The following is a 27,949-nucleotide window of genomic DNA, read 5'->3' as shown; positions in this document are numbered from 1 at the left end:
AATGACGTCAAAACGAGCGCCAACACTGCCAGAGTAGGAGCCCGCGCATGCGCTCTGCCCTGGCAGCGGCCCAGTGTGGCGCCGCGAGCGTGTGGCCGCAGCGAGGCTGTGGTCCCGCCGGCTGAGGCCGGGTTTCCAGCCTGACACGCCCTTGACCTAAGGATCATGAACCGCAGCCGCCAGGTGACGTGCGTGGCCTGGGTCCGCTGCGGCGTGGCCAAAGAGACACCAGACAAGGTGAGGCCTGGTCGCTGGGAGACAAGGGGGAGCAGCGTCTTTACGGCACTGTGGGTCCGCCCCACTAGGGGAACGTGGACCCAGAACTTGGGGCGTTGGCTGGTGCGACTGGCTGGAGTGAGGGCGGCTTTGCCCCGATTGTCGCGATTAGAGCTGCGGTTCAGAGAGACTGGTTCTCCTGAGCCTGGGGAGTCAGGGGCCGCGCCTCTTCACTGTTCCCACCCTCAAGCCCAGCCCCATCCCCAAATTCGCAAGCACGTGGACTTAGCGGGCCGGAAAGGGGTGGGCTGCTGTTTTGGTGGGTAATACCCCAAAAGGCTTTTTGACCACACCACAGCTTCACTAGCACCCAAATGCATTTTCAAGCATAAGTGGGAAGAGAGCATGAAAACTCCACTTTCCACTCCTGTGTTCCGTGTCTGAAGGAGTGAGGATGAGTGTGGTGTAGAAAAACAGGTGTGGAGACTAAGATGTCATGAGGCTGGGAGATGAATTGGGGGTTTCTTGCAGTAATCCGGGTGAGATGTTGATGGTGGCAGTGAGGATGAGAGGTAAATGTAACGCGTGAAAAACCTACAGGAGTTGAAGACTAAGACTGTAGCAGAGGTGAAGATTACTTCACTAATTCACCCATTCCTGGATACTAAGTGCTTTCTGTAGGCCAGGCATTGTTCAGGGTCCTGGGATAGGCATAAACAAAACAGAAAAAGTCCCTGCGTTTATGGAGTCGACATGTGCACATATATTATGTCAGTGGGAGTAAGTACAACCAAACAGTAAAAGGGGTTGATTTGAATGTAATTGACCAAGATAATAATGATGGTGATAGGAATGTGATTGGCTTGGACATGGAGTTAACAGGAATGAGGGATGGGAGTAGTTCCAGTAGTTGTAAATTCCACCTGGGCACGGACTGTGTTTTATTTACCACTGTTTCTCCAGGGTTTGGTTGATGGTAGGCACTCGGTGTATATTTATAGAATAGGGACAGAAAATTACCTCACAAAAAATTGTTGGAGGAAACAGTTATTAAAAAGAGACATAGCCTTTCAAATACTTGAAGACAGTGATTTCCAAGTGAATCTACACATTGAAAATCTCACACTTGGGGAGGTTAAAAAAATACTGATGTTTATGTCCCACTCCCAAGTATTGTGTTGTAATTGGCCTGGAGTGTAGCCTAAATAAGATTCCCTAGGTGATTCTAATGTACAGACAAGTCTGGGAACCAATATTTGAAGAGTTATAGGAAAAACAGGTTGAATTTATTTTATGAAATCCCAGAACGGAAAACTTGGACCAATTAAGAGAAATTGGACAAGCCAGTTGCGGTGGCTCGTGCCCGTAATCCCAGTCATTCAGGAAGCTGAGGTGGGAGGATCACATGAGCTCAGGAGTTCACAGCTGCAGAGAGCTGTGGCTGTGCCACATCTCTTAAAAATTAAAATTAAAGCCGGGCGTGGTGGCTCACGCCTGTAATCCCAGCACTTTGGGAGGCTGAGGCAGGTGGATCACTTGAGGTCAGGAGTTCCAGACCAGCCTGGCCAACATGGTGAAACCCCGTCTCTACTAAAATACAAAAATTAGCCGGGCGTGGTGGTGCACGCCTGTAATCTCAGCTACTCGGGAGGCTGAGGTGGGAGATTCACTTGAACCCGGGAGGCGGAGGCTGCAGTGAGCCGAGATCACACCACTGCACTCCAGCCTGGGCGCCAGAGCAAGACTCCCTCTCAAAAAAAAATTAAAAATAAAAATAAATAAAAGAAACTGGACAAATAAGCATCTTTTAATCAAGCAACTGATTTCTGGAGCTATCCCACAATGGAATTCTCAAGAGGATTTCCATATTACTAGAGGCATTGTAGTGGAAACTAGGTGATTGATTTATTCATCAGTCATTAAGCATCACCACCGTTGGCCAGGCACTGAACTACGTGCTGAGATATACAATGGCAAGCCAGTTTCTGTCTTCAGAGAGCTTACAGTTTAGTTGTAATAGGGGTGTTTTTGTTTCTGTTTAATACAGAGTCTTGCTCTAAAACCCAGGCTGGAGTGCAGTGGTGCAGTCATGGCTCACTGCAGCCTCAACCTCCTGGGTCCCAAGTAATCCGACCACCTCAGTCTCTTGAAGTGACTACAGGCGTGTACCACCATGCCTGACTAATTTTTTAATTTTTTGTAGAGATGGGGATCTCCCAGTGTTGCCCAGGCTGGTCTCAAACTCCTGGGCTCAAGGAATCCTCCCACCTCAGCCTTCCAAAGTGCTGGGATTACAGGCGTGAGGCACTGCACTCAGCCGTGAAAGGGGTGTTTTTAAAAGGTACTGAAGCATTGATTAGGTGAGGGAATGTCAGTTGTGAAGTAGAGAGATTGAATTCGGCTTTGAACCTGGTCATATTAGGATAAAGGATATTCAGGTGGGAAGTCTTGTAGGCAGTTGGAGAAATGGAAACGGAATATAAGATTAGAGAGAAGAAAGTTTGGAATAATCAGTTCAGGGGTGGTGGTTTCAGTCTTGAGAATGAATGAGCTTTGCCAGGACATGAGCCTGATGAGTGACCGTGTGGCAGTGATAATAGGGAAAAGAACAGAGGACTAGGCCAGGCGCGGTGGCTCACGCCTGTAATCCCAGCACTTGGGGAGGCCGAGGCGGGTGGATCACGAGGTGAGGGGTTTGAGACCAGCCTGACCAACATGGTGAGACCCCTGTCTCTACTAAAAATACAAAAATTAGCCGGGCATGGTGGCACACGCCTGTAATCCCAGCTACTCAGGAGGCTGAGGCAGGAGGAGAATCGCTTGAACCCAGGAGGCGGAGGTTGCAGTGAGCTGAGATAGCACCATTGCACTCCAGCCTGGGTGACACAGTGACACTCTGTCTCAAAAAAAAAACAAACAAACAGAAAACAGAGGACTAATTTAAGGGTGGTTTGTTAAGGAATGCCCCCAGGGAAGAGAGGGAGGTGCCCTAGATAGAGTCAGAGATAGCTGGAAGAAAACCAGACGAGTACCTCAGAGCCACTTTACCAAAACCAGTCTTTGGGGTTTTAAGACGGAGAAGTAGAGTAGAATGAGCATGAATTTTGAAGTTTCAGGTGGGGAGGGATCTTAATTGTAAGGATCTATGAAATCTATATTTTTTTAATGTAGAGTCTGGATGTTTGATTCTTATCTTGATGACATTGCTTGGCGTTACATTTTACATTTGTTTGCAAACTACTTTTTAATTCAAATAATTCTGAGGATTTCCTTACACATATTGTAATGAAATCTTTGCTCTCTTACAGGTAGAGCTGAGTAAAGAAGAAGTAAAACGTCTCATTGCTGAGGCAAAGGAGAAATTGCAGTTAAGTTTAGGACCAGATGAAATCTGCATCTTAAATGATGACCAGGTGGTCTTGTTATTGGAAGGTGCCATTATGGGTGATTCTCTTTTTCTTTCTGTGCTCATAGAGAAGAAGGTGGTGGCAGTGATGAAGAGGAGACAGGCAGTCCTTCAGAAGATGGCATGCAGAGTGCACGCACCCAGGCACGCCCAAGAGAGCCCCTGGAGGATGGTGACCCAGAGGACGACAGGACGCTCGATGAGGATGAGCTGGCTGAGTACGACTTAGATAAATACGATGAGGAAGATGACCCAGGTTAGAGTGTATCCACTTCTACTGGTTTGTAATTATAAGCTTAATATGTTGGATCATGTTTGTGGTGTTCCAAAGCTTTACTCTTAGATTTTATTGTTCTTGATATCAGTAAGATAATCTGGTTGAAGACTTGGGCAGACAGCATGATTCCTAAACTAGTTTAGAAGATTAACTCACTAATCTAAGATACAAATCTAGGATCTAAAAAAAAAGTACAGTGTATTTTATTGCATATATCAGGTTTAATCATTTGTAACCCACTTGTGAGTTTTTGTGTGTAGTTACAATGCTATGGTGTGCTTGAACTTATATCCATATACCTTTTCCTCAACTGCGGTCAGTTTTCTCAGAATACAGTAGTGCCCCCTTATCCACGGTTTTGCTTTCTTTGGTTTCAGTTAGCCACAGTCAACTGCAGTCTGAAAATAGGTGAGTAAAGTACAGTTTTTTGAGAGAGGTGACTTTCATATAACTTTTATTACAGTATATTATTATAATTATTTGATTCCTAGGTACGTATAGGAAAAACAATGTATATAAGGTTTGTATACTATCTGTGGTTTTAGACCACCACTACGTGTTTTGGAATGTATCCCCGTGGATAAGGGGGGACTACTGTGTGCATTTTGAGATGCTGTTGTTGGAGATAATTAGAAAAAGAGACCAGGTGCGGTGACTCACCCCTGTAATCCTGGCACTTTGGGAGGCCAAGACGGGTGGATCACTTGAGGTCAGGAGTTCAAGACCAACCTGGCTAGCATGGCGAAACCCCGTCTCTACTAAAAATACAAAAATTAGTCAGGCGTGGTGGCAGGCCCCTGTAATCCCAGCTACTCAGGAGGCTGAGGCAGGAGTGTCGCTTGAATCTGGGAGGCGGAGGCTGCAGTGAGCCAAGATCGCACCACTGCACTCCAGCCTGAGTAACACAGTGAGACTCCATCTCAAAAAGAAAAAATCATGGGTGGGAAGAGAAAAAGGAAATAGAGCAGGAGACAGATTAGAATTAGAAGTTTGTTCTCAAAAAAAAAAAAAAAAAAAAAAAAAAAAAAAAAAAGAATTAGAAGTTTGTGTAGAAAGCCTTGGGGGGGAATAAAGTGAGCTGAGATGACAACTATGTATATTGCTCTTCTGAGGGAAGTAAGTATAAAGAGAAATGGAAAACAGTCTGACAAAAGCTGGGTAAGCTCGCTTTGTTTCTTTTGGAATGTGCTACCCTAAGTGGCACTAACCCCTAATCTTGGGGTTTGAGAAATAGGCATTTGGCACACTGAGCAGGTTAAATAAGTTATTTATTTAACTTGTAAATCCCAGTTAGTCTGCATATTTGGGAGCTGAAGGGACTCCTGGACTCCTGATAGCTAGAATCAGCTACTTCCAAATTATAAAATCAAAATATAGATGATCTGAAACAAAAATTAACTCTTAATACAAATGTTATCTGTGACAAAGTAAAATCACAACTACCTGTTAAATTGCAACTACATGTTAAATTGGTGGTTAAAATACTACATAAGAAAGTCATAGCAGAGCAGAGCATGGTGGCTCATGTCTGTAATCCCAGCTACTTGGGAGGCTAAGGCAGCAGGATCACTCAAGCCCAGGAGTTCAAGGCTGCAGTGAACTAAGATCACACTGCACTCCATCCTGGACGACAGCGAGACACCATGTCTAAATAATTTAAAAAGTTTTAAAGAGTCTTATAGCAATTATAATCAGACACTTAAAAATATGCGTATCTGTTAGAGTATCATTGAAATGCTGAGTAAAATAATAGACTTTTTGTGTGTGTGTGAGACAGAATCTTGCTCTGTTGCCCAGGCTAGAGTGCTGTGGCATGATCTCGGCTCACTGCAGCCTCCCAATCCCTAGTTCAAGCGATTCTCCTGCCTCAGCCTCCCGAGTGCTGGGATTACAGGCACACGCCACCACACCCAACTAATTTTTGTATTTTTAGTAGACGGGTTTCACCATGTTGGCCAGGATGGTCTCGATCTCCTGACCTCATGATCTGCCTGCCTTGGCCTGAAAAACTCCAGAGATGGGGAGAGGAAGGGTCGAAAATGACATTGAGGAAATAGTGTTAATTGTTAAGGTAATACAAGGTTCATGATGCCCTCTCTACTAATGTTCATTTTTCAAAATTTCTATAATAGAAAGTTTTTAAAAAATCAGACACGTACGGGTTGATGGTGAGCACTTCCAGATACCCAATCTGTGGGGTGTCTGGAAGAGCAGTGTGGTTGGAGTGCGTGAAGAATAGGACATGAGACATGGTCTGTGTTGGGCACAGGAAGATCAGTAAACAACGGACATGCAATGAGAAATGAGGAAGTAGGTTCTGGGTGGAGATGGGATTGACCAAAGTCAATTAGCTGTCTTGGCCTGAATGCCCCAGGCGGGGCATGTTTGAGCCCTGTAGATAACATTGTGGAGGTAGAACTGAGCCAAGTAAGAGGAAAATTTAGTGGAATGTGACAAACTATAGGAAGCCTTTAGTGCCAGAGCAGTGTTGAGCTTGACCTGATGTGTGTGATGGTAACAGCCTGGAAAAAGACCCAAAGAAGGGGAAATGCTTGGCAGGTTGATCTGCATGAGTGAAGCACAGAGAAGGTGGATGGGGAGTTGCTGGGAAGTCTGGAAAAAAGATTTACTGGGTCCCAGTAAACTTAGAATACCAGGCTTAGCAATCTGTGTGTTCTCTGTGCGGGAGGAAATCATTAAAGGTTTTTGAACATGGAACACATGATAATTGAACATGCATTTTAGGAAGTTAACTCTGGCAGCAGTGGAGAACAGGTTGGGAGATAGGGGAATCTCTTAGAGGAGCAGAAACTTAAGATTAAATTAGGCCAGAAGCAATGAGGGCCTGGCTTGGGGCACTAGGAATGAGGAGGAGGACATGGAAGAAAGGGATTGCAGAGGTAGCTGGGAGTTTTGCATCATCCTTCCAGAATTGATACCTCTAGTTTCCGTCTTCTTATTGGTGGTGTACCTCTTTTCCTTCAGACAAGAAGTAACCCTGATTTCTTCACTCCATCTGAATTGAATTTAATTGTCATTTATCCATTTTCCATCTAGATGTTCATTCCTCCTTTTTCCTTGTTCCCTTGGCCATCTGTCCTATGGATTACTATTAACTTCATTTTTCATTATCCACAGTACTTAAAAAGGAATCATTACCTCCATTTACCGGTGGCACACAGCTGGTTAAAGATGGCACTAAGTTTTGACCACTCTCTGGCTCTAAAGCCTTCATTCTTTTCACTGCATCTTTTCTGTAGATACAGTCCAGTAGAGGATAGTTTTTTCCACTGGACTCTGGGTTATGGGCTCCAACCTTGTTAGGGACAGAGTGCCATGGATATACAGAGAAACAAAGAGCTAACCCAGCCTGGAGAGATGGCATTCAGAATCATCTCTTTCTCATGTAGCAGAAATTGCTTTCTCTGTTGCTTACCAGATGTTTAAGACCTATCAATCCTGCCTCCTCAAAGTGGCTTCCTCTAACAATTCAGTGTATCTTCCTTTTCCTGAGTTATCCTTTGTTACCATTGTAGATGTGCCATAAAAGAACAATTTCATTTTCAAGTAAGTTTAGTGGAAAGAGCATACAGTATTTCATTTTTCATATGCTTATAAGGCATATTAGCATATCAGAACATGTGCAGTAGAGTAACCTGGTTAATTTTTTGAAACTAGTCATTGCTCAATTTTATTTGATCAGGCAACCCTTATTTATTGTGTTGATTTCAGTGTTTTAGGGTCATTTTATTTGCAGGTCCTCAAGGCTGCCTCTCTGTAGCACCTTCAGTCATGAATGCAGGGAGCTAGTAGAGAATCTCAAGAGAGTTCTCATATTTTCTAAAAGGGTCTAATTCCCTAATGCAATTCTTTCAATGGAAGATTGTGAATTCCAAGACTGTCTGAAATCCATTCCAAAGGTCAAATACAAATGGCTTTTAAATTCCTGCTTCTTCTTATGTAGTTTCCGTTCCCAACTCTAGATGATCCAGAGTTAGTTATAAAATAGATGGTTGCATGTAAGTCCAAGAATGGATGTCATAGAAAAAATGTTTTTGTCAAGATGACAATTTTATTATTTTAGTGTGTCAATTTTTCTTACAGATGCTGAGACTCTTGGTGAATCTCTCTTGGGTCTTACGGTCTACGGGAGTAATGATCAAGATCCTTACGTTACTCTGAAAGATACAGTAAATATTTACATCGTTTTTCTAACTGTGCCCTTAAGTGTTTGAAAAACCTTACTGGCTCTGTGCTTCTAGCCAATGACATGTTTTTCCTTTCACTTAGGAACAATATGAACGTGAAGATTTCTTGATTAAGCCCAGTGATAATCTCATAGTTTGTGGCCGAGCTGAACAGGACCAGTGCAATTTAGAGGTGCATGGTAAGTGACAAATCCCTAACTAAAAGATTTTCTAAGTGATGGTAAAATAATAAGTGAATTAGTTACCGTTTCATATTTTTTTTTTTTTTTTTTGAGACGGAGTCTTGCTCTGCCGCCCAGGCTGGAGTGCAGTGGCCGGCTCACAGCTCACTGCAAGCTCCGCCTCCTGGGTTCAAGCCATTCTCCTGTCTCAGCCTCCGAGTAGCTGGGACTACAGGCGCCCGCCTCGTTGCCCGGCTAGTTTTTTGTATTTTTTAGTAGAGACGGGGTTTCACCATATTAGCCAGGATGGTCTTGATCTCCTGACCTCGTGATCTGCCCGTCTCGGCCTCCCAAAGTGCTGGGATTACAGGCTTGAGCCACCGCGCCCAGCCACCGTTTCATTTTTAGGTGCCAGATCCTATTGTATCTTGTTTAAGTTGGTTACATAGTTAACTTTTACACAGGTGGCCAATTTCTTGGTTATTGTTCTGGACATGTGTAGTCCAGTACATCACTTTGGTATCTGAATTTGCTTTTTTTTTTTTTTTTTTTGTAGGATGGTTAATTTACTTATTTATTTATTTATTTTCTCACTACATTTTTTTTTTTTATTATACTTTAAGTTCTAGGGTACATGTGCATAACGTGCAGGTTTATTACATATGTATACTTGTGCCATGTTGGTGTGCTGCACCCCTCAACTCGTCAGCACCCATCAAGTCATCATTTATATCATGTATAACTCCCTAATGCAATTCCTCCCCCTTCCCCCTCCCCATGATAGGCCCCGGTGTGTGATGTTCCCCTTCCCGAGTCCAAGTTTCCTCATTGTTCAGTTCCCACCTATGAGTGAGAACATGCGGTGTTTGGTTTTCTCTTCTTGTGATAGTTTGCTAAGAATGATGGTTTCCAGCTGCATCCATGTCCCTACAAAGGACGCAAACTCATCCTTTTTTATGGCTGCATAGTATTCCATGGTGTATATGTGCCACATTTTCTTAATCCAGTCTGTCACAGATGGACATCTGGGTTGATTCCAAGTCTTTGCTATTGTGAATAGTGCCGCAATAAACATACGTGTGCATGTGTCTTTGTAGTAGAATAATTTATAATCCTTTGGGTATATACGCAGTAGTGGGATGGCTGGGTCATATGGTACATCTAGTTCTAGATCCTTGAGGAATTGCCATACTGTTTTCCATAATGGTTGAACTAGTTTACAATCCCACCAACAGTGTAAAAGTGTTCCTATTTCTCCACATCCTCTCCAACAACTGTTGTTTCCTGATTTTTTAATGATTGCCATTCTAACTGGTGTGAGATGGTATCTCATTGTGGTTTTGATTTGCATTTCTCTGATGGCGAGTGATGATGAGCATTTTTTCATGTGTCTGTTGGCTGTATGAATGTCTTCTTTTGAGAAATGTCTGTTCATATCCTTTGCCCACTTTTTGATGGGGTTGACCAAAACAGAGATATAGACCAATGGAACAGAACAGAGTCATCGGAAATAATACCACACATCTACAGCCATCTGATCTTTGACAAACCTGAGAGAAACAAGAAATGGGGAAAGGATTCCCTATTTAATAAATGGTGCTGGGAAAATTGGCTAGCCGTAAGTAGAAAGCTGAAACTGGATCCTTTCCTTACTCCTTATACGAAGATTAATTCAAGATGGATTAGACACTTAAATGTTAGACCTAATACCATAAAAACCCTAGAAGAAAATCTAGGTAGTACCATTCAGGACATAGGCATGGGCAAGGACTTCATGTCTAAAACACCAAAAGCAATGGCAGCAAAAGCCAAAATTGACAAATGGGATCTAATTAAACTAAAGAGCTTCTGCACAGCAAAAGAAACTACCATCAGAGTGAACAGGCAACCTACAGAATGGGAGAAAATTTTTGCAACCTATTCATCTGACAAAGGGCTAATATCCAGAATCTACAAAGAACTCAAACAAATATACAAGGAAAAAACAAACAACCCCATCAAAAAGTGGTATCTGAATTTTCTATGGAAATAAATCCCCTGGAAATTTTTCATAGGGGTGTCTTTTTTTGTTTTCATATATAAACAGGGTCTCACTGTGTTGCCCAGGCTGTCCTGAACCGGGCTCAGGCAATCCTGCTTTGACCTCCCAAAGTGCTAGGTGCTGTATTACAGGTGTGAGCCACCACACCTGGCCTCATAGAGGTTTTCAATCTTCAAATAGGATTGCCTGTTTTTCACTCATCTCCTACTCCCACTATAAAAAACCTGGAAGTAAAACTATATATGAAAATAGAAGGCCGGGTGCGGTGCCTCACACTTGTAATCCCAGCATTTTGGGAGGCTAAGGCGGGAGGATCGCTTGAGCCCATGAGTTCTAGGCTACAGTGAGCTATGATTCTGTGTTTGCGCCAGTGTACTCCAGCCTGGGTGACAAAGACCCCATCTCTTAGGGAGATAAAAATGCATAATCCTTTTCCTCTGAGTTAATAACTTGCCACCTTGGATATTTACTCCTAATTTATTTTCTGGCTACTTTTTCTTTATGTGGATTATACTGGATAGACAGGTTTTTCTCATGTTTTTTAAATAGTTATTTCAGATATTTCCCCTTTGCAGAACATTTTATTTTCTTCATAATTATTCAACACAAAGGGCCACATTTCTTTTTTGGAACCAAAACATCTTGATCACCTTTCCCACTTCAAGGAATATTTGTACCAAAGCCAGAAGCGAAAGCTTTGCAGTAATCAGAAGTAGGCATGAAAATAGGAATTTTTAAATCATATTTTTAAATGTTGCTATTTTTGATTTAATATTAATTGAATGGCTTGCCTCACTTTGGTATTTTTAATGTAAAATCTGTTTTTTATATGCTAAAAGTGGACTTCCACAATGTCTGGAGCACTCTGCTTACAGATTCTCCCTTTTGTTTTTCATGCCCCTTCCACTGTGCTCATATCCTCAGACAAGTCCATCCTTGCCTGATACTGTCCTCCCCCAGCAGTCTTCAGATCGTCTTGAAACTTTGAAGATTCAAAGAGATTATTAGGCTGATAAGTCCTTTTGTTACAGGAAACACAGTTGCACAGCTTGAAAAAATAAAACCCTTAGGCTTAATGTTTATCGGCATCTTCTAGGTTGCTTCATCACAGCATCCATTGTTTAGCTTGGATTTCTATAACTCTTCAGAATCTTTAAGGCTGTCCATGGGAAGCCTGTAGATTAGGCCCATTTTATCCCATGGCTCATTGTGATCTATTTATGCATAGCAGGCAATTTAATGTGAAGTTATTCTTTCTAACTCTTGATATCTTTGAACTTTTACATATTTCAAATGAAAACCATTTGTTTACTTTGCTTTTAAGACCAATTCTACTTTCAAAAAATTGAGACCCTATTACAGTTTTTTTTTGTCATCATTGATTTTTTTATTCATTCCTATCTGAGAACTTATAGTCATTCCTTTGAACTCAGGATCAAAGAGGAGCTGAGAAAGAAGTTAAAGCTGTTACATTTCCATTTCCTTCTAAGTTAGGTTATTATAGATACACTTTATTATTTGGGTTTGGAAGGAATTTCTAAATTTCCCAGTATGTCTGTGTAAGAATAACTTCAAATTTATATTCTAAAACTGATCCAAATATTGATCTCACGTGGTTAAGACTATGTTTTAAAGTATTATTACCAATTTTATGTAAAATGTAAGCTGAGTATATCGAACATGGTTGAGGTTTTTGTAGGACCACAGTCTAATGATTTTGAACGTGAATTCTCATCATAGGGATGTGATGGAACATTATACCAATCTGCTAATCCCAGGATCAATTCCAGAAGCAGCGATCTGAGGAATTAAAAATAAAATCCTTAACTTATTATATATTTACCTCTTTCTTAATAAAAAGCATATGGGGAGGTTCTGATTAGTGGGTTCTGTTTTATCAGTGTTTCACATTTTAAAAAGACTTCTTAGTCGTTGATTTTACAGTGTTTTTGCTGCTTAACATTACAGCTGTGAATGTTAAGGAGCTGTTAGTCGCCATATTCCAAAAGGATGTTATCGGGAGCTTTGTTTCTATTTTCATCTTCATAAACCTTTTTTAAAAATATTAAAGAACAGTAATTTTTGATAAGCATTTACATTTCCAAATATGAGTTATTTCTCTCCCGTGCTATTTTTTGTTTGTTCTTTTTGGGTTATAAGCAGCTAGACCATTAAAAGATAAAATAAGTACTCCTTGTGGAGACCTTATGAACATTTGTTTTCTGTGAATGACCTAGAAGACAGGACCATTTATCTGACAAGGATGCAGGTGGAGTATCAGATGTCAGTGTTCATTTTCTCCTGTGGGGTATGCCACAAGATGGGACTGTATTAGACATGCAGAATTTTTGCCTAGTCATGATATTGGAATCTTTTTTTTTTTTTTTGAGATGGAGTCTCGCTCTGTTGCCCAGGCTGGAGTGCAGTGGTGCGATCTCAGCTCACTGCAACCTCCACCTCCTGGTTTCAAGCTGTTCTCCTGCCTCAGCCTCCCTAGTAGCTGGGACTACAGGTGCGTACCACCACACCTAGCTAATTTTTGTATTTTCAGTAGACTTAAATTTTTGCTAATTTTGCTAATTTTTGCTAATTTTGTATTTTAAGTAGAGACGGGGGTTTCATCATGTTGGCCAGGCTGGTCTCGAACTCCTGACCTCAAGTGATCTGCCCACCTTGGCCTCCCAAAGTATTGGGATTACAGGCATGAGCCACCGTGCCCAGCCTAGAATCTCTTTATAATATCAGATGTCTCACTTTAAAGCACATGGCTCACATACATTTAATAGAATTTGTTTTTAGTTCAACCATTATGGAAAACAGTATGGCGATTCCTCAAGGATCTAGAACTAGAAGTACCATACGACCCAGCCATCCCATTACTGGGTATATACCCAAAGGATTACAAATCATGCTGCTATAAAGACACATGCACACGTATGTTTATTGCGGCACTATTCACAATAGCAAAGACTTGGAATCAAACCAAATGTCCATCAGTGACAGACTGGATTAAGAAAATGTGGCACATAGACACCATGGAATACTATGCAGCCATAAAAAAGGATGAGTTTGAGTCCTTTGTAGGGACATGGATGCAGCTGGAAACCATCATTCTCAGCAAACTATCACAAGAACAGAAAACCAAACACCGCATGTTCTCACTCAGGTGGGAACTGAACAATGAGATCACCTGGACTCAGGAAGGGGAACATCACACACTGGGGCCTATCACAGGGAGGGGGGAGGGGGGAGGGATTGCATTGGGAGTTATACCTGATGTAAATGACAAGTTGATGGGTGCTGACGAGTTGATGGGTGCAGCACACCAACATGGCACAAATATACATATGTAACAAACCTGCACGTTATGCACATGTACCCTAGAACTTAAAAAAAAAAAAAAAAAACTAGCCGGGCGAGGTGGCGGGCGCCTGTAGTCCCAGCTACTCCAAAGGCTGAGGCAGGAGAATGGCGTAAACTCGGGAGGCGGAGCTTGCAGTGAGCTGAGATCCGGCCACTGCACTCCAGCCTGGGCGGCAGAGCGAGACTCCGTCTCAAAAAAAAAAAGAAAGAATTTTCTAGGGTGGCATGAAAATTTTTTAAATAAAAAATAAAAAAGGAAAGGCATATAAAAAAAAAGAATTTGTTTTTTTGAGTGGGATGTGATTTTTGATGACTTGTTCTGATGCATTAAAATCTCTTTTCCCAATCTTTTCAGTTTATAATCAAGAAGAAGACTCTTTTTATGTACACCATGATATACTCTTGTCTGCATATCCTCTGAGTGTGGAATGGCTGAATTTTGATCCTAGCCCAGATGATTCTACTGGTAATTAGAAAACTTAAGGTTGTTCAGTGATTTCCAGTCTTAGTATTTTCTCCTAGCTCCATAAATTATGTATTCTCTTGAATGTTTTCAGAATTGTTGCTGATATTTTCTGAAGTTACTGTTATTTTATGAAGTTAGAGTTCTTAACACACCATCACTTTATTGTTTGGGGTCCATAAATCCCCAGACTTTAGACAGGTAAGGAGGTAGCTGCTCTACTACAAGCTGAAGGACGGGACCTAAAGCCGTTTGGACCGTAGAACTGTAAAGGTCCCATACAGACTCTGTATAAATGGCCTGATGTGTGAGATGTTACCAGCTAAATTTCAGTGGCATAACCTGTTTTAGAAAAAGTAAGGTAAAACCGAAATGAAGAGGCTTGTCACAAGTAATTAGGTTCTCATGTTAGTCTTTGTAACCACATCTGCACACTATTAGTTGCCCCTCTCCGTACTTTTTAATAAACACTGATTATACTCTCTTACATCTTGTTTGTAAACCTTGTTCACAATTCATGATCTGATCTGATCTTCATCCCCGCAGCACCCCATGAAGAAGGGAGGGAGGAGGGTTATTCCCATTATGTAAGTGAAAACACTGGGGCCAAGAGATTGAGCCTTTCTTACTGAAATTGTGGCCCAAAGACCAGCAGCAGCACAGCATAGTTATCACCTGTGAACTAGTTAGAACTGCCCACCCAGAACCACCTGAAATACAATCTGCATTTGTAATATTCAGATGCTGCATATGCATATAAGTTTGAGAAGCACTGCTCTAGAGCATTTTTCAGTTGATCTACAGTGTAATGTATTTGATTAGAAGTTCTGTATGTCTTTTTTTGTGTAATCATACATGCATCGTTTCCTCCCATAGGAAATTACATTGCTGTAGGAAACATGACCCCTGTTATTGAAGTGTGGGACCTTGATATAGTGGACTCTTTAGAGCCAGTCTTCACACTCGGAAGTAAACTTTCAAAAAAGAAGAAAAAGAAAGGAAAGAAGGTAAAGAAGTTAATAAATATTTAAACTCTAATGTCAGAGATAAGTTTACTCGGGAGCAGGGGTGAAGGGTAAGAACATACACTTTTTCAATCAGGTATTCTTGGTGAGATGGGATAGGTAGTTATGAAATTATTGTAATTTTTAGTTTTGAAAAGCCCATCCAAAGAAAACTTATTTCTGATTGCATAAAACCTCCATTGTCATGTTGTTCTTTCTTACACAAAACTAGTTCAAAGCTAGTGTATTAATATGAATAGCTACCACAGATGAAGGACTCTCGGATTATGAGCCTCCTCCAAATACAGTAGCTATTTATACAGATATACTAATCTGTAAAAAAAAAAATTGTTATTGTGTTGAATTCTAATTATCCATGTATTAACTCCTGCAACTTTTAAAACTTAGGTTTTATGAGGGTTGGGAGCCATAATGATATTTGTATAATTACAGTACCTAGATTAAGAACTGCTGGGCTGGGCCACGCACATGGCTCACACCTGTAATCCCAGCACTTTAGGAGGCTGAGGTGGGTGGATCACCTGAGGTCAGGAGTTCGAGACCAGCCTGGCCAACATGGTGAAACTCTGTCTCTATTAAAAATACAAAAATTAGCTGGGTGTGGTGGTGTGTGCCTGTAATCCCAGCTGCTGGGGAAGCTGAGGCAGGAGAATCACTTGAACCTGGGAGGCAGAGGTTGCAGTGAGCTTAGGTCGCACCACTGCACTCCAGCCTGGGTGACAGAGCGAGACTGTCTCAAGGAAAAAAAAGAACTGCTAGGCCAGTCATAGTAGCTCATGCCTATAGTCCCAGCACTTTGGGAGGCCTAGGTGGGAGGAGTGCTTGAGCCCAGGAGGTCGAGGCTGCAGTGAGCCATGATCGTGTGCCACTGCACTCCAACCTGGGTGACAGAGCAATATTTTGTCTCTAAAAAAATAAATTATTATAGTTTCTTCCTTGTTCCCTGTAAAGAAAATTTTTTTTTCTTTTTTTTTTTTTAAGAGGTAAGGTCTTGCTCTGTCTCCCAAGACTGGAGTGCAGTGGCATGATTATAATTCACTGCAGCCTCAAACTCCTGGGTTCAAGAGATCCTCTTATTCTCCTACCTCAGCTTCCCAAGTAGCTGAGACTATAGGCTCATGCTGCCATGCCTGGCTAAGTTTTGCCTTTTTTGTAAAGGCAGAGTTTTGCTATGTTGGCTGGGTTGGTCTTGAACTCCTGGGCTTAAGCGATGTTCCCACATTAGCTTCCCAAGGTCCTGGGATTACAGTGTGGGCCACCACGCCCAGCCCCTGTAATGAAATTTATCATGAGTCTCTAACAGGGAGACAAGGTTTTATTTCTTTTAGTCTTCAAAAGTTTATATAATATCAAAACAATAGGTCGGGTGCAGTAGCTCACACTCCCAACACTTTGGGAGGCCGAGAGTGGATCATGAGGTCAGGAGTTCCAGACCACCCTGGCCAACGTGGCAAAACCCCATCTCCACAAAAAATATAAAAATTAGCTGGGCATGGGGGTGTGTGCCTGTAATCCCAGCTACTTAAGAGGCTAAGGCAGGAAAATTGCTTGAACCCAGGAGGTGGAGGTTGCAGTGAGCTGAGATCATGTAACTGCACTCTAGCCAGGACAACAGAGCGAGACTCCATCTCAAAACAATCTTAAGGTTTAAAGAATCTTGCAAATTAATATATTCAGTTTTATTATGGGGGGACTTTAATACAAAAAATAATTAAAACAATTATTACAGAGTTCCTCAGCAGAAGGGCATACCGATGCTGTCCTTGACCTTTCATGGAATAAGCTAATCAGGTAAAAAAAAAATAACATTTGAATGACTGTAAAAGACTGTAGCCATTGTGATCTTACCTCATGCCTACACTCATCTCTTTATTTGTGCCATGGACCTTTGTGTCTATCTGTCTTCCTTTCTTGTAGGATGCTTTGCTTGCAGGCAGGAGCTCTGCCATCTGTTTCTTTGCATCTTCCAGGTCACCTGCCAGCTCATCACTGTGGGTGCTCATTACATGTTTGGTGACCAAGTGCCCTCTCTCCACCACCACTGGGAAAAAACAGGGTGTTTGGCAGTGCCCATGGTGCAATAGGATTGTGTGTCTTCCCAGGAGACATTTTTCTTTGTTTTCACATCTCACCATATACTCTTTTATTCTTTTTTCTTTAAATTATGGCAAAATACATATAACATAAAAGTTAACACTTGTATTAGTCTTTTCATGCTGCTAATATAGACATACTCAAGGCTGGGTAATTTGTAAAGGAAAGAGGTTTAACTGATTCAGTTCCATATGGCTGGGGAGCCTCACAGTCATGGCGGAAAGCAAATGAGGAACAAAGTCATGTCTTACGTAGTGGCAGGCAGGAGAAAGGGCAGGTGCAGAGGAACTCCCTTATAAAACCGTCAGATCTCATGAGACCCATTCACTATCACGAGAACATCACAGGAAAGACCTGTCCCCATGATTCAATTACCTTCCACCTGGTCCCTCCCACAACACGAGGGAATTATGGGAGCTACAGTTCAAGATGAGATTTGGGTGGGGACATAGCCAAATCATATCACCACTTTTACCATTTTTAAGTGTGCAGTTCAGTGGCTTTCAGTACATTCACAGAGTTGTGCAACCATCACCACAATGCATCTCCAGAATATTTTCATCTTTCCACACTGCAGCTCTGCCCTTTAAACACTAACTCCCCATTTCCCCAACCCCCAGCCCCGGCAACCACCACTCCACTTTCTGTCTCCATTAATTTGACTAAGCACCTCATATGAATGGAATCATACAGACTTACTTCTTTGCAACTGGCTTATTTGACTTAATGTCTTCAGGTTCAGTCATGTTCTAATAAGTGTCAGAGTTTCCTTCCTTTTTAAGGCTAAATAACATTCCATTGTATGTAAGGTATGTTACCCGTTCATTTATGTGTGGTCACCTGGATTGCTGCTTCTGCCTTTTGGATACTGTGAATAATGCTGCTGTGAATGTGGGTGTACAAATATTCAAGTACTTGCTTTCAATTATTTTGGGTATGTACCCAAAAGTGTTATTACTGGATCTTATGGTGATTCTATTTTTAATTTTCTGAGGAGCCACCATACTATTTTCCATAGTAGCTGCACCATTTTACATTTTCACCAACAATGCACACAAGGGCTCTAGCATCTCCAACATTGGTTATTTTCTGTTTTTCGTAATAGCCATCCTAATGGGTGTGAAGTGGTATCTCACTGCGGTTTCAATTTGCATTCCCCCCCTTTTTTTTAAGATGGTGGTCTAACTATGTTGCTAAGGCTGGTCTCAAACTCTTGGACTCAAGCAATCCCCCCGCCTCATCCTCCCAACTCACTGGGAGTACAGGGGCTGCCACCACACCTGGCCTAATCTGCATTTCTTAACGATTAGTGATGTTGAGCATCTTTGTTTTGTACTTATTGGCCATTTGTGTATCTTCTTTGGGAGAAATGTTTTTCAAGTTGTTTGCTTACTTTTTTTGAGACGGGGTCTCACTCTGTTACCCAGGCTGGAGTGCAGTGGCACAATCATTGCTCACTGTAGTCTTGACTTCCTGGGGCTCAGGTGATCCTCCCACCTCAGCCTCCCAAAGTGCTGGGATAATGGGCATGAGCCACCAAGCCTTGGCCTCCCTTTGCCTGTTTTTTGTGTTTGATGTTGAATTTTTGGAGTTCTCATATATTCTGAATACTAACTCCTACCAAATACATGATTTGCAAATATTTTCTTCTATTCTGTGGGTTTTTTCACTTTCTTGGTGCTATCATTTGCAGCATGGGTTTTTCATGTGATGGTGTGTATTTATTTTGTTGTTCATGCTTTTGATGTTGTAGCTAAGAAACCATTGCCTAAATCAGGGTCATGATGGTTTACATGTATGTTTCCTTCTGAGAGTTTTATAGTATTAGCTTTTACATTGAAGTCCATGATCCATTTTGAGTTTTTTTGTGTGTGTATGGTGTGAGGTAGGGGTCCAACTTCATTATTTTTCATGAAGATGATTCATTTGTCCCTGAACCATTTGTTTTTGTTTTGTTTTGTTTGAGACAGGGTCTTACTCTGTCACCCAGGCTGGAGTGCAGTGGTGTGATCTCAGCTCACTGCACCCCCCCCCACCTCCAGGGTTCAAGTGATTCTCCTGCCTCAGCCTCCTGAGTAGCTGGGATTACAGGTGCATGCCACCATGCCTGGCTAATTTTTGTATTTTTAATAGAGACAGGGTTTCACCATGTAGGCCAGGCTTGTCTCAAACTCCGGACCTCAAGTGATCTGCCTGCCTCTGCCTCGCAAAGTGCTGGGATTATAGGCATGAGCCACCGTGCCCAGCCCCATTTGTTGATAAGACTTTTTTCCCCATTGAACATTTAATTACCTGAGTACCCTTGTCAAAAACCAGTGACTATAAATGTTTATTTCTGGACTGTTAGTATTAGTCCATTAATCTGTATGTCCTTATTGCCAGTAGCACATTGTTGTGATTGCTGTAGATTTTCAGTAAGTTTTGATGCCAGGAAGTATGAGCTTGCCAACTTTGTTCTTTTTTTTAGTACTATTTTAGCTATTCTAGGTTCCTTGCATTTTAGAAACCAGCTTGTCACTTTTGTTTTATTATTATTAGTCTAATACTAATAGTAGTACATCTTGTTTTGTTTTGAGACAGAGTCTTACTCTGTCGCTCAGGCTGGAGTCCAGTGACATGATCTCGGTTCACTGTGACCTCTGCTTTTTGGGTTCAAGCTATTCTCCTGCCTCAGACTCCTGAGTAACTGGGATTACAGGCGTGCGCCACCATGCCTAGCTAATTTTTTGTATTTTTAGAGAAGGGGTGTCACCATGTTGGCCAGGCTGGTCTTGAACTCCTGACCTCAAGTGATCCACATGCCTCAGCGTCCCAAAGTGCTGGGATTACAGGTGTGAGCCACTGTGCCTGGCTGTGACTCAGCTTGTCACTTTCTGCAAAAAGAAAGAAAAAAGTCATCAGGGATTTTGAAAGAGATTGGCTGAATCTGTAGATCAGTTTATAGCTCCATCTGTAGATGTAGTATTTCCATATTAACACTATTAAGTCTTCTAATACATGAACATGGGGTGTCTTTCCACTTCTTTAGATACTCTTGTTTCTTTTCATAATCTTCAGTAGTTTTCATTATGTAAGTCTTTCTTTTGTTAAATTTATTCCTAAGTATTTTATCTTTCTGATGCTATTGTAAAGGCAATCTTTTTCTCATATTGAATGCTCCTGACTTTTAAAAGATTACCTGATTGGATTCTTCCCTTTCTCAGAAATGTTTTAGCAAGTGCATCAGCGGACAACACTGTAATTCTGTGGGATATGTCCTTGGGGAAACCAGCAGCTAGCCTCGCTGTACACACAGACAAGGTATGGTGATTTAGTTGATCACAGCGGTTCTTAAAAATCGGACACAAATATTGGCTAAAAATAATCTCAAACATTTATATATGGCTTTGAAAATAATTTTACCTGGCTTGCAGCATGCTTTCACCTGTTATCTCTTAGGATTTTCACAAAGCCCTGTGTGGTAGGTATAATGCCCATCTCAGAGATGAAAAAATGGGTACAGAAAGGTATGGTTACTTTAGTGCCCTGTAACATATTTATAGAGGCTCCTAAAAAAGGATGAGGGCTGTCAGTCACAATGATATTAAAGAATTAACAGCCATTATACTGCATTATTCCCCAGGGATCTAATGCACATTGTTTTGGGACTTCTGGAGCATGGGGAATTCACCAGATGGGTTTGACTACTTCCCTTTTTCTTCTGAGTATCTTCTAACATTTGAGGGACCTAAGTATTCTGCCAAACAGTTTGGGGAAACTACATTTTCTTTAAGTGCCCAGTCTTTATATGGGAGCATGGTTCGCCCTTTGATTATGCAGCACATTGATGTTTCTTTTGTTTATTTCAAAGGGAAGCATTTATAGAAATACTGTCAAATAGATTCTTACCACATGTTAGGTAATTTTACGAAAAGCAAACAAACAGAGATACCTGCATTTATGTTTCCTCCCTTTAGGTCCAGACGCTGCAGTTTCATCCATTTGAAGCACAGACTCTGATTTCTGGCTCGTATGATAAGTAAGAAAGCACAGCAGGAATGATTGCTGCTCTGTTTTTATCCTCTAGAAGTCATTTTAAAAGTATCACTTGATACCCAGGCAGAATGTATCCCTGAGGCCACCTTTGTGTTTAAATTATTTGCACCACTTATCTTTCCTTTGAACTTGGGTCCTTTCAGGCTACAAGGGAACATGGTTCTGTCATAATAATATAACTGTAGGAACTAGGAAACTTCTTTGGCTTTTAGAGGCTATACTTTGCCTTTATGGGAAGAATTCCCATGTCACATGACAGAGGCCATGGATATAGAGAGATGTGAAGAATTGGGGCCACTGGTCAATTATGGGGTTTCTACCTCACATCAGTGCTCCTTTTTATAGATTGGGTCTATGGGTGGGAGAAACAGATAGTAGAAGCCAAAACCAGCTTTGCAGTCTTTATTTTCATTTCTTACTCTCTTGAAGCGTGGTATGTTTACATTTCTTGTGATTCATGCAGAATTACAAAAGTGCATCCCTTGCTTCCCCCAACACAATAACCTGCTTGTGGAGAGTAAGTGTGCCTAAGACATGAGTAACCCGGCTCTGAGCTCAACCAGAGAAGGGGAAATTAGAAATCGTCCTGGGCTTTTGGACATAGAGAGGATTCTTCTTGAGAGCGGAAGATTTGACCTGGAGAAGGTCAAAACCACTGTAACATTAGAGCCATCAGTGCCTTCAAGTGTTTAGATCAGAATCCATCAATTACTGAAACTCAGCTCATTTTTTTTCTACTTTATTTAGAACCTTAAAACAGGCTTTAAATGAATCTTGATTTCACAGTGCTATTTTATTACTATTTCATTATAAATGAAACATATAGGAGAATTGAACTCTTAAAACCCTAACTTCGCCTGAATGTGTCTAGGTCAGTGGCTTTGTATGACTGCCGAAGTCCAGATGAAAGCCATCGAATGTGGCGATTCAGTGGGCAGATAGAGAGAGTGACTTGGAATCACTTTTCACCTTGTCATTTTTTGGTAAGAGTATGCATGTTATTGTTTTGCTTTTCTAGGTTACTAATGACTTTTTAAATTCCATAGTAGAGAGAATTATCTGAAAAGCCTTTCCTGTTTTAACAGAATGAAGTATTTGGGTTTAGGGTTGAAAGCATAAGGTTTTTGTTTTGTTTTTTTAATAAGAGAATGGCTCTTATTTTAAAAGTAGTGAACATGTAAATGATTTTGCTGGTTGCCGGCCATTCCAAAGTATGCCACGTTTTATTTAATGATTTTGATCATTTTATTGTAGTGTTGTTTAAAAATACTAAGCATAGTTAGTATTTTTTGTTTAATGGCTAAATCAGTCCAAAAAGATATTCTTTTATTTAAATCCTCATGCTTAAATGGAGCTCTAGTGATGAGAATGCTAACCTGTTTAATTTATAGCACTATCTCCCAAATAGGAAAAAAAGTATAAGACCTCTCTCTAAATACCCTTATTATCTAGGGAGGACGATGATTTTCCACGTAGCATCCAAAGATTCCACTGACATTTCAGTACATGTAAAAAGAAGAGCCCAGCTTTCATCCAGAGGGAAGATTAGTTAAATCTGTTGCCCAGTTTTCCTAAAGTAAATATGTAGTGTGTTGCAAAGGTGAGAAAGAGTTTTTTAAAAACAGCTTTCTCAAAAGATGTGGACAGTTTTAATAAGGTTCCTGAAGTAATGATTCTGAGATACTTAATCTCAATTCTGCACCATTAGTAGAGGTGCATGCTGTTCATAGCCAGGCAGCCTGAAGCCAGACTCATTTTACAATGATCAGGAATGAAGTTCCAGTTGTACTTGAATGTTGTAGTGTACTTCGGCTCTCACTCTTTAAGCACAGAAACTTAGAGATTATTTGCTAACAAATGGTCATAGATACTAAAATCCCAAATATTTAGGGAAGTGGGAGGTTCAAGTAGATGAAATGGTTCACCTGCTTCCCTCTCATCTCAAATAAGAGCCAAGCCTTCTCTTCCCTGGCCCAACCTTCAGACTGCCTCAGCCGTCCTTTCTTTATCCTTTTTTCTTGTACTGGCTGTTGCCCTTGACCTGTATACAGGCTCAGGTTTCTGTCTCCCATTTACGACTCTGTGTCTGTCTCTTAATTCCTTCATTTCTTCTTCCTTTCTTGACAGTGTAACAACCCACTCTAATCTGCCTTTCAGTCCTAAGTTCCTTATCTGATTGAATTTCTCTGCTGCCACACTGGTCAATTAGACTGTTGGTCACGACTTGGTTCTTTGACACTCTTCCCTGTCCCTTCTTCCCTCTCTGACCCACTTCTGTGGATGCCTCCTCAGCCTACAACTTGAGTAGCCATGCTTACCAGGCCTCTGTTCACGTGGACGTAACTATGGCCTCTTTGCTTCTGCCTCTCTAGCCCCATTCCAGACCACTCACCACAGCTTCATACTCATATCCAGTAGACATGTCAACTGAATTAGCCCATGTGAGTGCAAACTCAGGTCATCCAAAAGTAAATGACTTCTGTCCATGTTAATTTTTCATAAGCTCCACCAGTAAGTCATATAGCTGATTTTCACTATGACTTAGACTTTTTACCCATTGTTAGATTTTGTGATGTAGCATGACCTTGCCCATCTTTTACTCTTTCTAGGCCAGTACAGATGACGGCTTTGTGTATAATTTGGATGCACGTTCAGATAAGCCAATTTTTACACTTAATGCACACAATGATGAAATCTCTGGTGAGCAAGAGTAATGCTTTCATTTTTATTAACTTATGATGAAGTAAATCTGTATTTCAAAGTGAGAGTGTCTGAACTAATCTTCCCTTAGGTCTTGATCTTAGCAGTCAAATCAAGGGCTGTCTCGTGACTGCTTCAGCTGACAAATACGTGAAGATCTGGGACATCTTAGGAGATAGGCCAAGTCTAGTTCATTCTAGGGACATGAAAATGGTAAGAATCTCCCTGGGTATCTGTTTTTTATTTATTCTGTTTCTGACCTTGTCTTTCTTCGGAACTTGTGTTGCATGTTTTTCTGTTGGAACCATTGCATTAACTAATATGGATGTGTTGGGGAAGTGAATTTTGAGTTTAGTCAAATTTGGTGGGATTTTATGACTTAGAACACTTAGTGGGGAATTCAGTGACTGGTTCTTTTCCAACTCACATGATTAACAGTTGCTTGGTAAGACCAAGGACGCTGGGGAGAGGCTTTTCTAGGACACAAGTGAAATGGCCGCTTTTTTTTTCACCCTGAAATCAAGACCATCCCAAGAAATCTTGAACCTCAGGGCACTGTAGTTATTAGGGTCAGTTTATGTACCTTTATCTCTTTGCATAACTAGTTATGACTACACTGAAATGAATTACTGTATAGTAGGAAAAATTTAGAAATAACCAGATTCACTCAATAAACACTGAGCATCTACTGTATGCCAACCACTGAGTTATATAAGTTAGACTGCAGACATAATAACACTGCACAGCTGTTCAAAATTGTGTATGAATAAATAAATATATGTAAATATAATGGAAAAACAGGTTACAGAAGCAGTTTTTGTAGTACCATCTCATGCTTATTTTTAAATGCATAATTGCCTAAATGCTTCCATTTAACTCTAGTAGATTATATCTCAGAACATAAACTGGTTATCTCCCTGAGAGATTTTCATATATTTTTCTTGTTCATATTTTCTTTAACAAATATATATTACCTGTTAATAAAAATGTAAAAAGAAAATATTAAAGTTTAAAAATGATTGGAACTGGCATCATTGTCATTGTTTAAAAGGAGAGCTAAAGTTTCTGGAAATACATGACACGTTAGGTTTATTAGGAAATCCCTAAAAGACAGAGTGATAATGAAGATGAGCAGCCCGGGTGGTCAGAACATGCATATGCCATCGTGGAAGAACCAGCGTGCTCTGCTTGTCTGGCTTCATATTGTTGTAATAGCCCTTCTGACTTGACTCTGAGCTACCTGTGCAGTAGGCTTGAAAGTGATACTCGTAAGTTGGTTTTGAGTAACCACAGGTTCTTAGAAACGAGTGAAGATCTAGATATTAGGGCTCTCTGAAGAGATTGAAATCACCATCTTCCTGTTCTCTCTCTAGGGAGTTCTCTTCTGTTCTTCATGTTGCCCTGATTTGCCATTTATTTATGCCTTTGGAGGTCAAAAAGAAGGGCTTCGGGTCTGGGATATAAGCACAGTCTCTTCAGGTAAGGATTTTTAGTTCTCTGCACACCTCCCCCTGCCTCTTTAAAAAAAAAAAAAAAAAGACAGGGTCTCACTATGTTGCCCAGGCTGGTCTCAAACTCCTGACCTCAAGCGATCCTTGGTCCTCAGCCTTCTGTGTAGCTGGGATTACAGGTGTGAGCCATCATGCTGGCCTCTCCTTTTTCTGAATGAGTTCTATAAGGACTGACACAGAATGTGTGACTCGAATTGTTTCTCAGCATTTTGGCTAAGACCAAGTGCAGAATGTGTGACCTGTGACTACATCAGGAAGATAGCAAAAGCAGTGTAGTCTTAGGAAAGAGACAAGATCAGATGTAATTGGTAATGTTCATGTTCACAAATAAGTTTGTCTTCACACTTTTAAGTGTACATCATTTAACAAATACATATCTTAAAATTGAAAGATATTTGGGGAAAGCTGGAAAGAAATATAGCATGGTCTCAATAAATAGCCCTCTTCCCCAGTTACCAATGTCAATAAATCCACCCTTTGCTCAACTATAAAATTCTACAAAATCCAACTTTCCGGAAGAGGCCACTCTTCTCCCTTCAGGGGATCCTGGCTGCTTATTTATTACTTTGAGGTAGTCTGGTGCATTCTATAAACACAGAGATAATATATATATATCCCCACTATGTGATTCCTGCATCCTCCCTCCCATGCAAAACAAGGATCCTGAGATTTTTCTCTGGGTTACTCTGATGTGAGTCCTAAGTCCAAAAAGTTCTGTCCTGGTTATGATCAGAGAAAAGTGAAAGAAAAAGTAGGAAGCAGTCAGAAGTAGAATAAGGCTAGCAGAGGGTCACTTACAAGGAATGGGACATCTGTTACCATGGCGGATCAGCTAAATCCAGGACATGGCAAAGAAAGTAAAGTACAAAAATAAATTGGACCATTTAAAAAAATAATTCACTTCATTCAGAACATTAACTTGGACTTCTGGTTACTCACTTTACCATTTATAAAGTACTAAGTATATTTTCATAAAATTTCTGCCCCAGAATAGAGAACCTCATTGCTCAAGTCTGCATTTTAGTGTCTTTATATTCTGACTTAATTTCCTGATCTGTTAGTTTAACTGTTTGTTTGTATTTTAGTAAATGAAGCATTTGGAAGACGAGAGAGGCTTGTTCTCGGGAGTGCAAGAAACTCATCTATTAGTGGCCCTTTTGGCAGCAGGAGCTCAGACACACCCATGGAGTCTTAATGAAGATTAATGAAGATCATCTAATTTCTTGTTTACCTTAACTGGAAATTTTGAAAAGTTGGCCTAAAAATGTTCCATGTGTGGCAGCAACCATGCAGAGTGACTGAAACACAATTCATTTCTGACTGCCTGACATTCCTTTCTGCAACTGTGGTGGCACCACAAACAGAGCCAGTCTTTGTGCTTGCTCTTCAAATGGACGGTTTGTAAGGCTCTTGTTGCATTTCTTAAAAAAGAGTAATAATAAGGATTTTTAAAAAGTAATTCCTTAAACATACCGTAATCTGTCACAGTTAATCTAGGTTTGTAAATAAGTAGTAATTTATAGAATTTTTAAAGCATAAAATCCTGTAATATTAAGGTAAACCTAGGCCTGGAAAGGTTATTTGGCTAAGATTGCACAGGAGGCCACAAACAGAGGCAAGTGCCCCACAGACTCCACTTTCCATCCTAACTGTTCTCAAATTAATGCTCGTGATTGAGAAATATGCTCAGTGCAACTTGTGGAGTTTGGTAAGTAAAAGTTACATGCCCCTGTTTTCCTATCATGATATTCGCTGTTATCAAAGACAAGAGGCAGACCATTCATTCATTCTCAAAACACTGAATGCCATTCTGTGCCTAGTGCTATACAAGTCATGGGAGATTCAGTGTGAATAAGTCTTTGCTCTCCACCTAACAAGGGACAATTTTAATTGTAGATTGTCTTAAGCATGAATTTTAGTAGGCATTAAAAATTAGTTTGATAATATGAGACCCAACCCTAACTTGCCAGAAGAATAATCAGTTCATGAACCTTTGATATTTCCTGTATAGGTATTTCCTGTATAATTCATGAATGTGACTTCAATCATTCTAGTGTGATACTGTGGAATGTCATTGGTGTAACAACTTGGGTTCACCAAAACACCTCTTTATACAAAGGACAGATGTGTGAATTAAAGAGATAAAGGATAGAGTATTCTGTTTCTTTCTTTTGATTTAGCTTTTAGGTATCAAAATAAGGCCCAGATCACTAAAAATTAATAACAGAGGGAGTCCTCTAATAGATTTAAACTCAATTAATTCTCTCTCAAATTTGATGTTTTCTTCTATAAATAATAACTCTAAAATAGGCATCTTCCCAGGACTTTCAGTTCTCAGGAAAAGACCCGGTTATGTATAAAAAATAACTTCCACTGCTTTATGTAGTCATATAGATCTGCCTAAAATAAGAATTTGTATTTAATAAATACCAAATTTCCAAATGGTAAA

General features: G+C 40.7%; 1 protein-coding gene across 2 annotated transcripts; it reads left to right on the top strand.

The window, feature by feature from the left end:
* On the top strand, window positions 1-27,949 carry PWP1 (PWP1 homolog, endonuclein). 2 transcript variants are annotated; one of them, XM_010360676.2, is made up of 15 exons: window positions 1-237; window positions 3,525-3,583; window positions 3,691-3,878; window positions 8,004-8,089; window positions 8,190-8,286; window positions 14,028-14,138; window positions 15,012-15,142; window positions 16,890-16,951; window positions 20,458-20,554; window positions 21,211-21,272; window positions 22,161-22,272; window positions 23,899-23,989; window positions 24,081-24,202; window positions 25,363-25,468; window positions 26,586-27,949. In XM_010360676.2, exons 1-15 carry the CDS (start codon window positions 166-168, stop codon window positions 26,693-26,695), a joined length of 1,506 nt encoding a protein of 501 aa, XP_010358978.1. In that variant the 5' UTR covers window positions 1-165; the 3' UTR covers window positions 26,696-27,949. The 2 variants fall into 2 exon arrangements, with proteins under 2 accessions (XP_010358978.1, XP_010358987.1); XM_010360685.2 differs by lacking the exon at window positions 3,525-3,583 and having other exon boundaries at window positions 62-237.

The sequence above is a fragment of the Rhinopithecus roxellana genome, chromosome 10 (assembly GCF_007565055.1).
Source record: "Rhinopithecus roxellana isolate Shanxi Qingling chromosome 10, ASM756505v1, whole genome shotgun sequence".
NCBI classification, from domain to species: Eukaryota; Metazoa; Chordata; class Mammalia; order Primates; family Cercopithecidae; genus Rhinopithecus; species Rhinopithecus roxellana.
The sequence above is the reverse complement of the archived record's forward strand: the minus strand, read 5'-3'. Positions and strand labels throughout refer to the sequence as shown.

Excerpts from the sequence above, each read along its gene's own strand:
- PWP1 (XM_010360676.2), top strand. The coding sequence starts at position 166 with ATGAACCGCAGCCGCCAGGTGACGTGCGTGGCCTGGGTCCGCTGCGGC. Across the intron at positions 8,090-8,189 it reads ACGTTACTCTGAAAGATACA|GAACAATATGAACGTGAAGA; the intron begins GTAAATATTTAC and ends CCTTTCACTTAG. Across the intron at positions 16,952-20,457 it reads TCATGGAATAAGCTAATCAG|AAATGTTTTAGCAAGTGCAT; the intron begins GTAAAAAAAAAA and ends TCCCTTTCTCAG.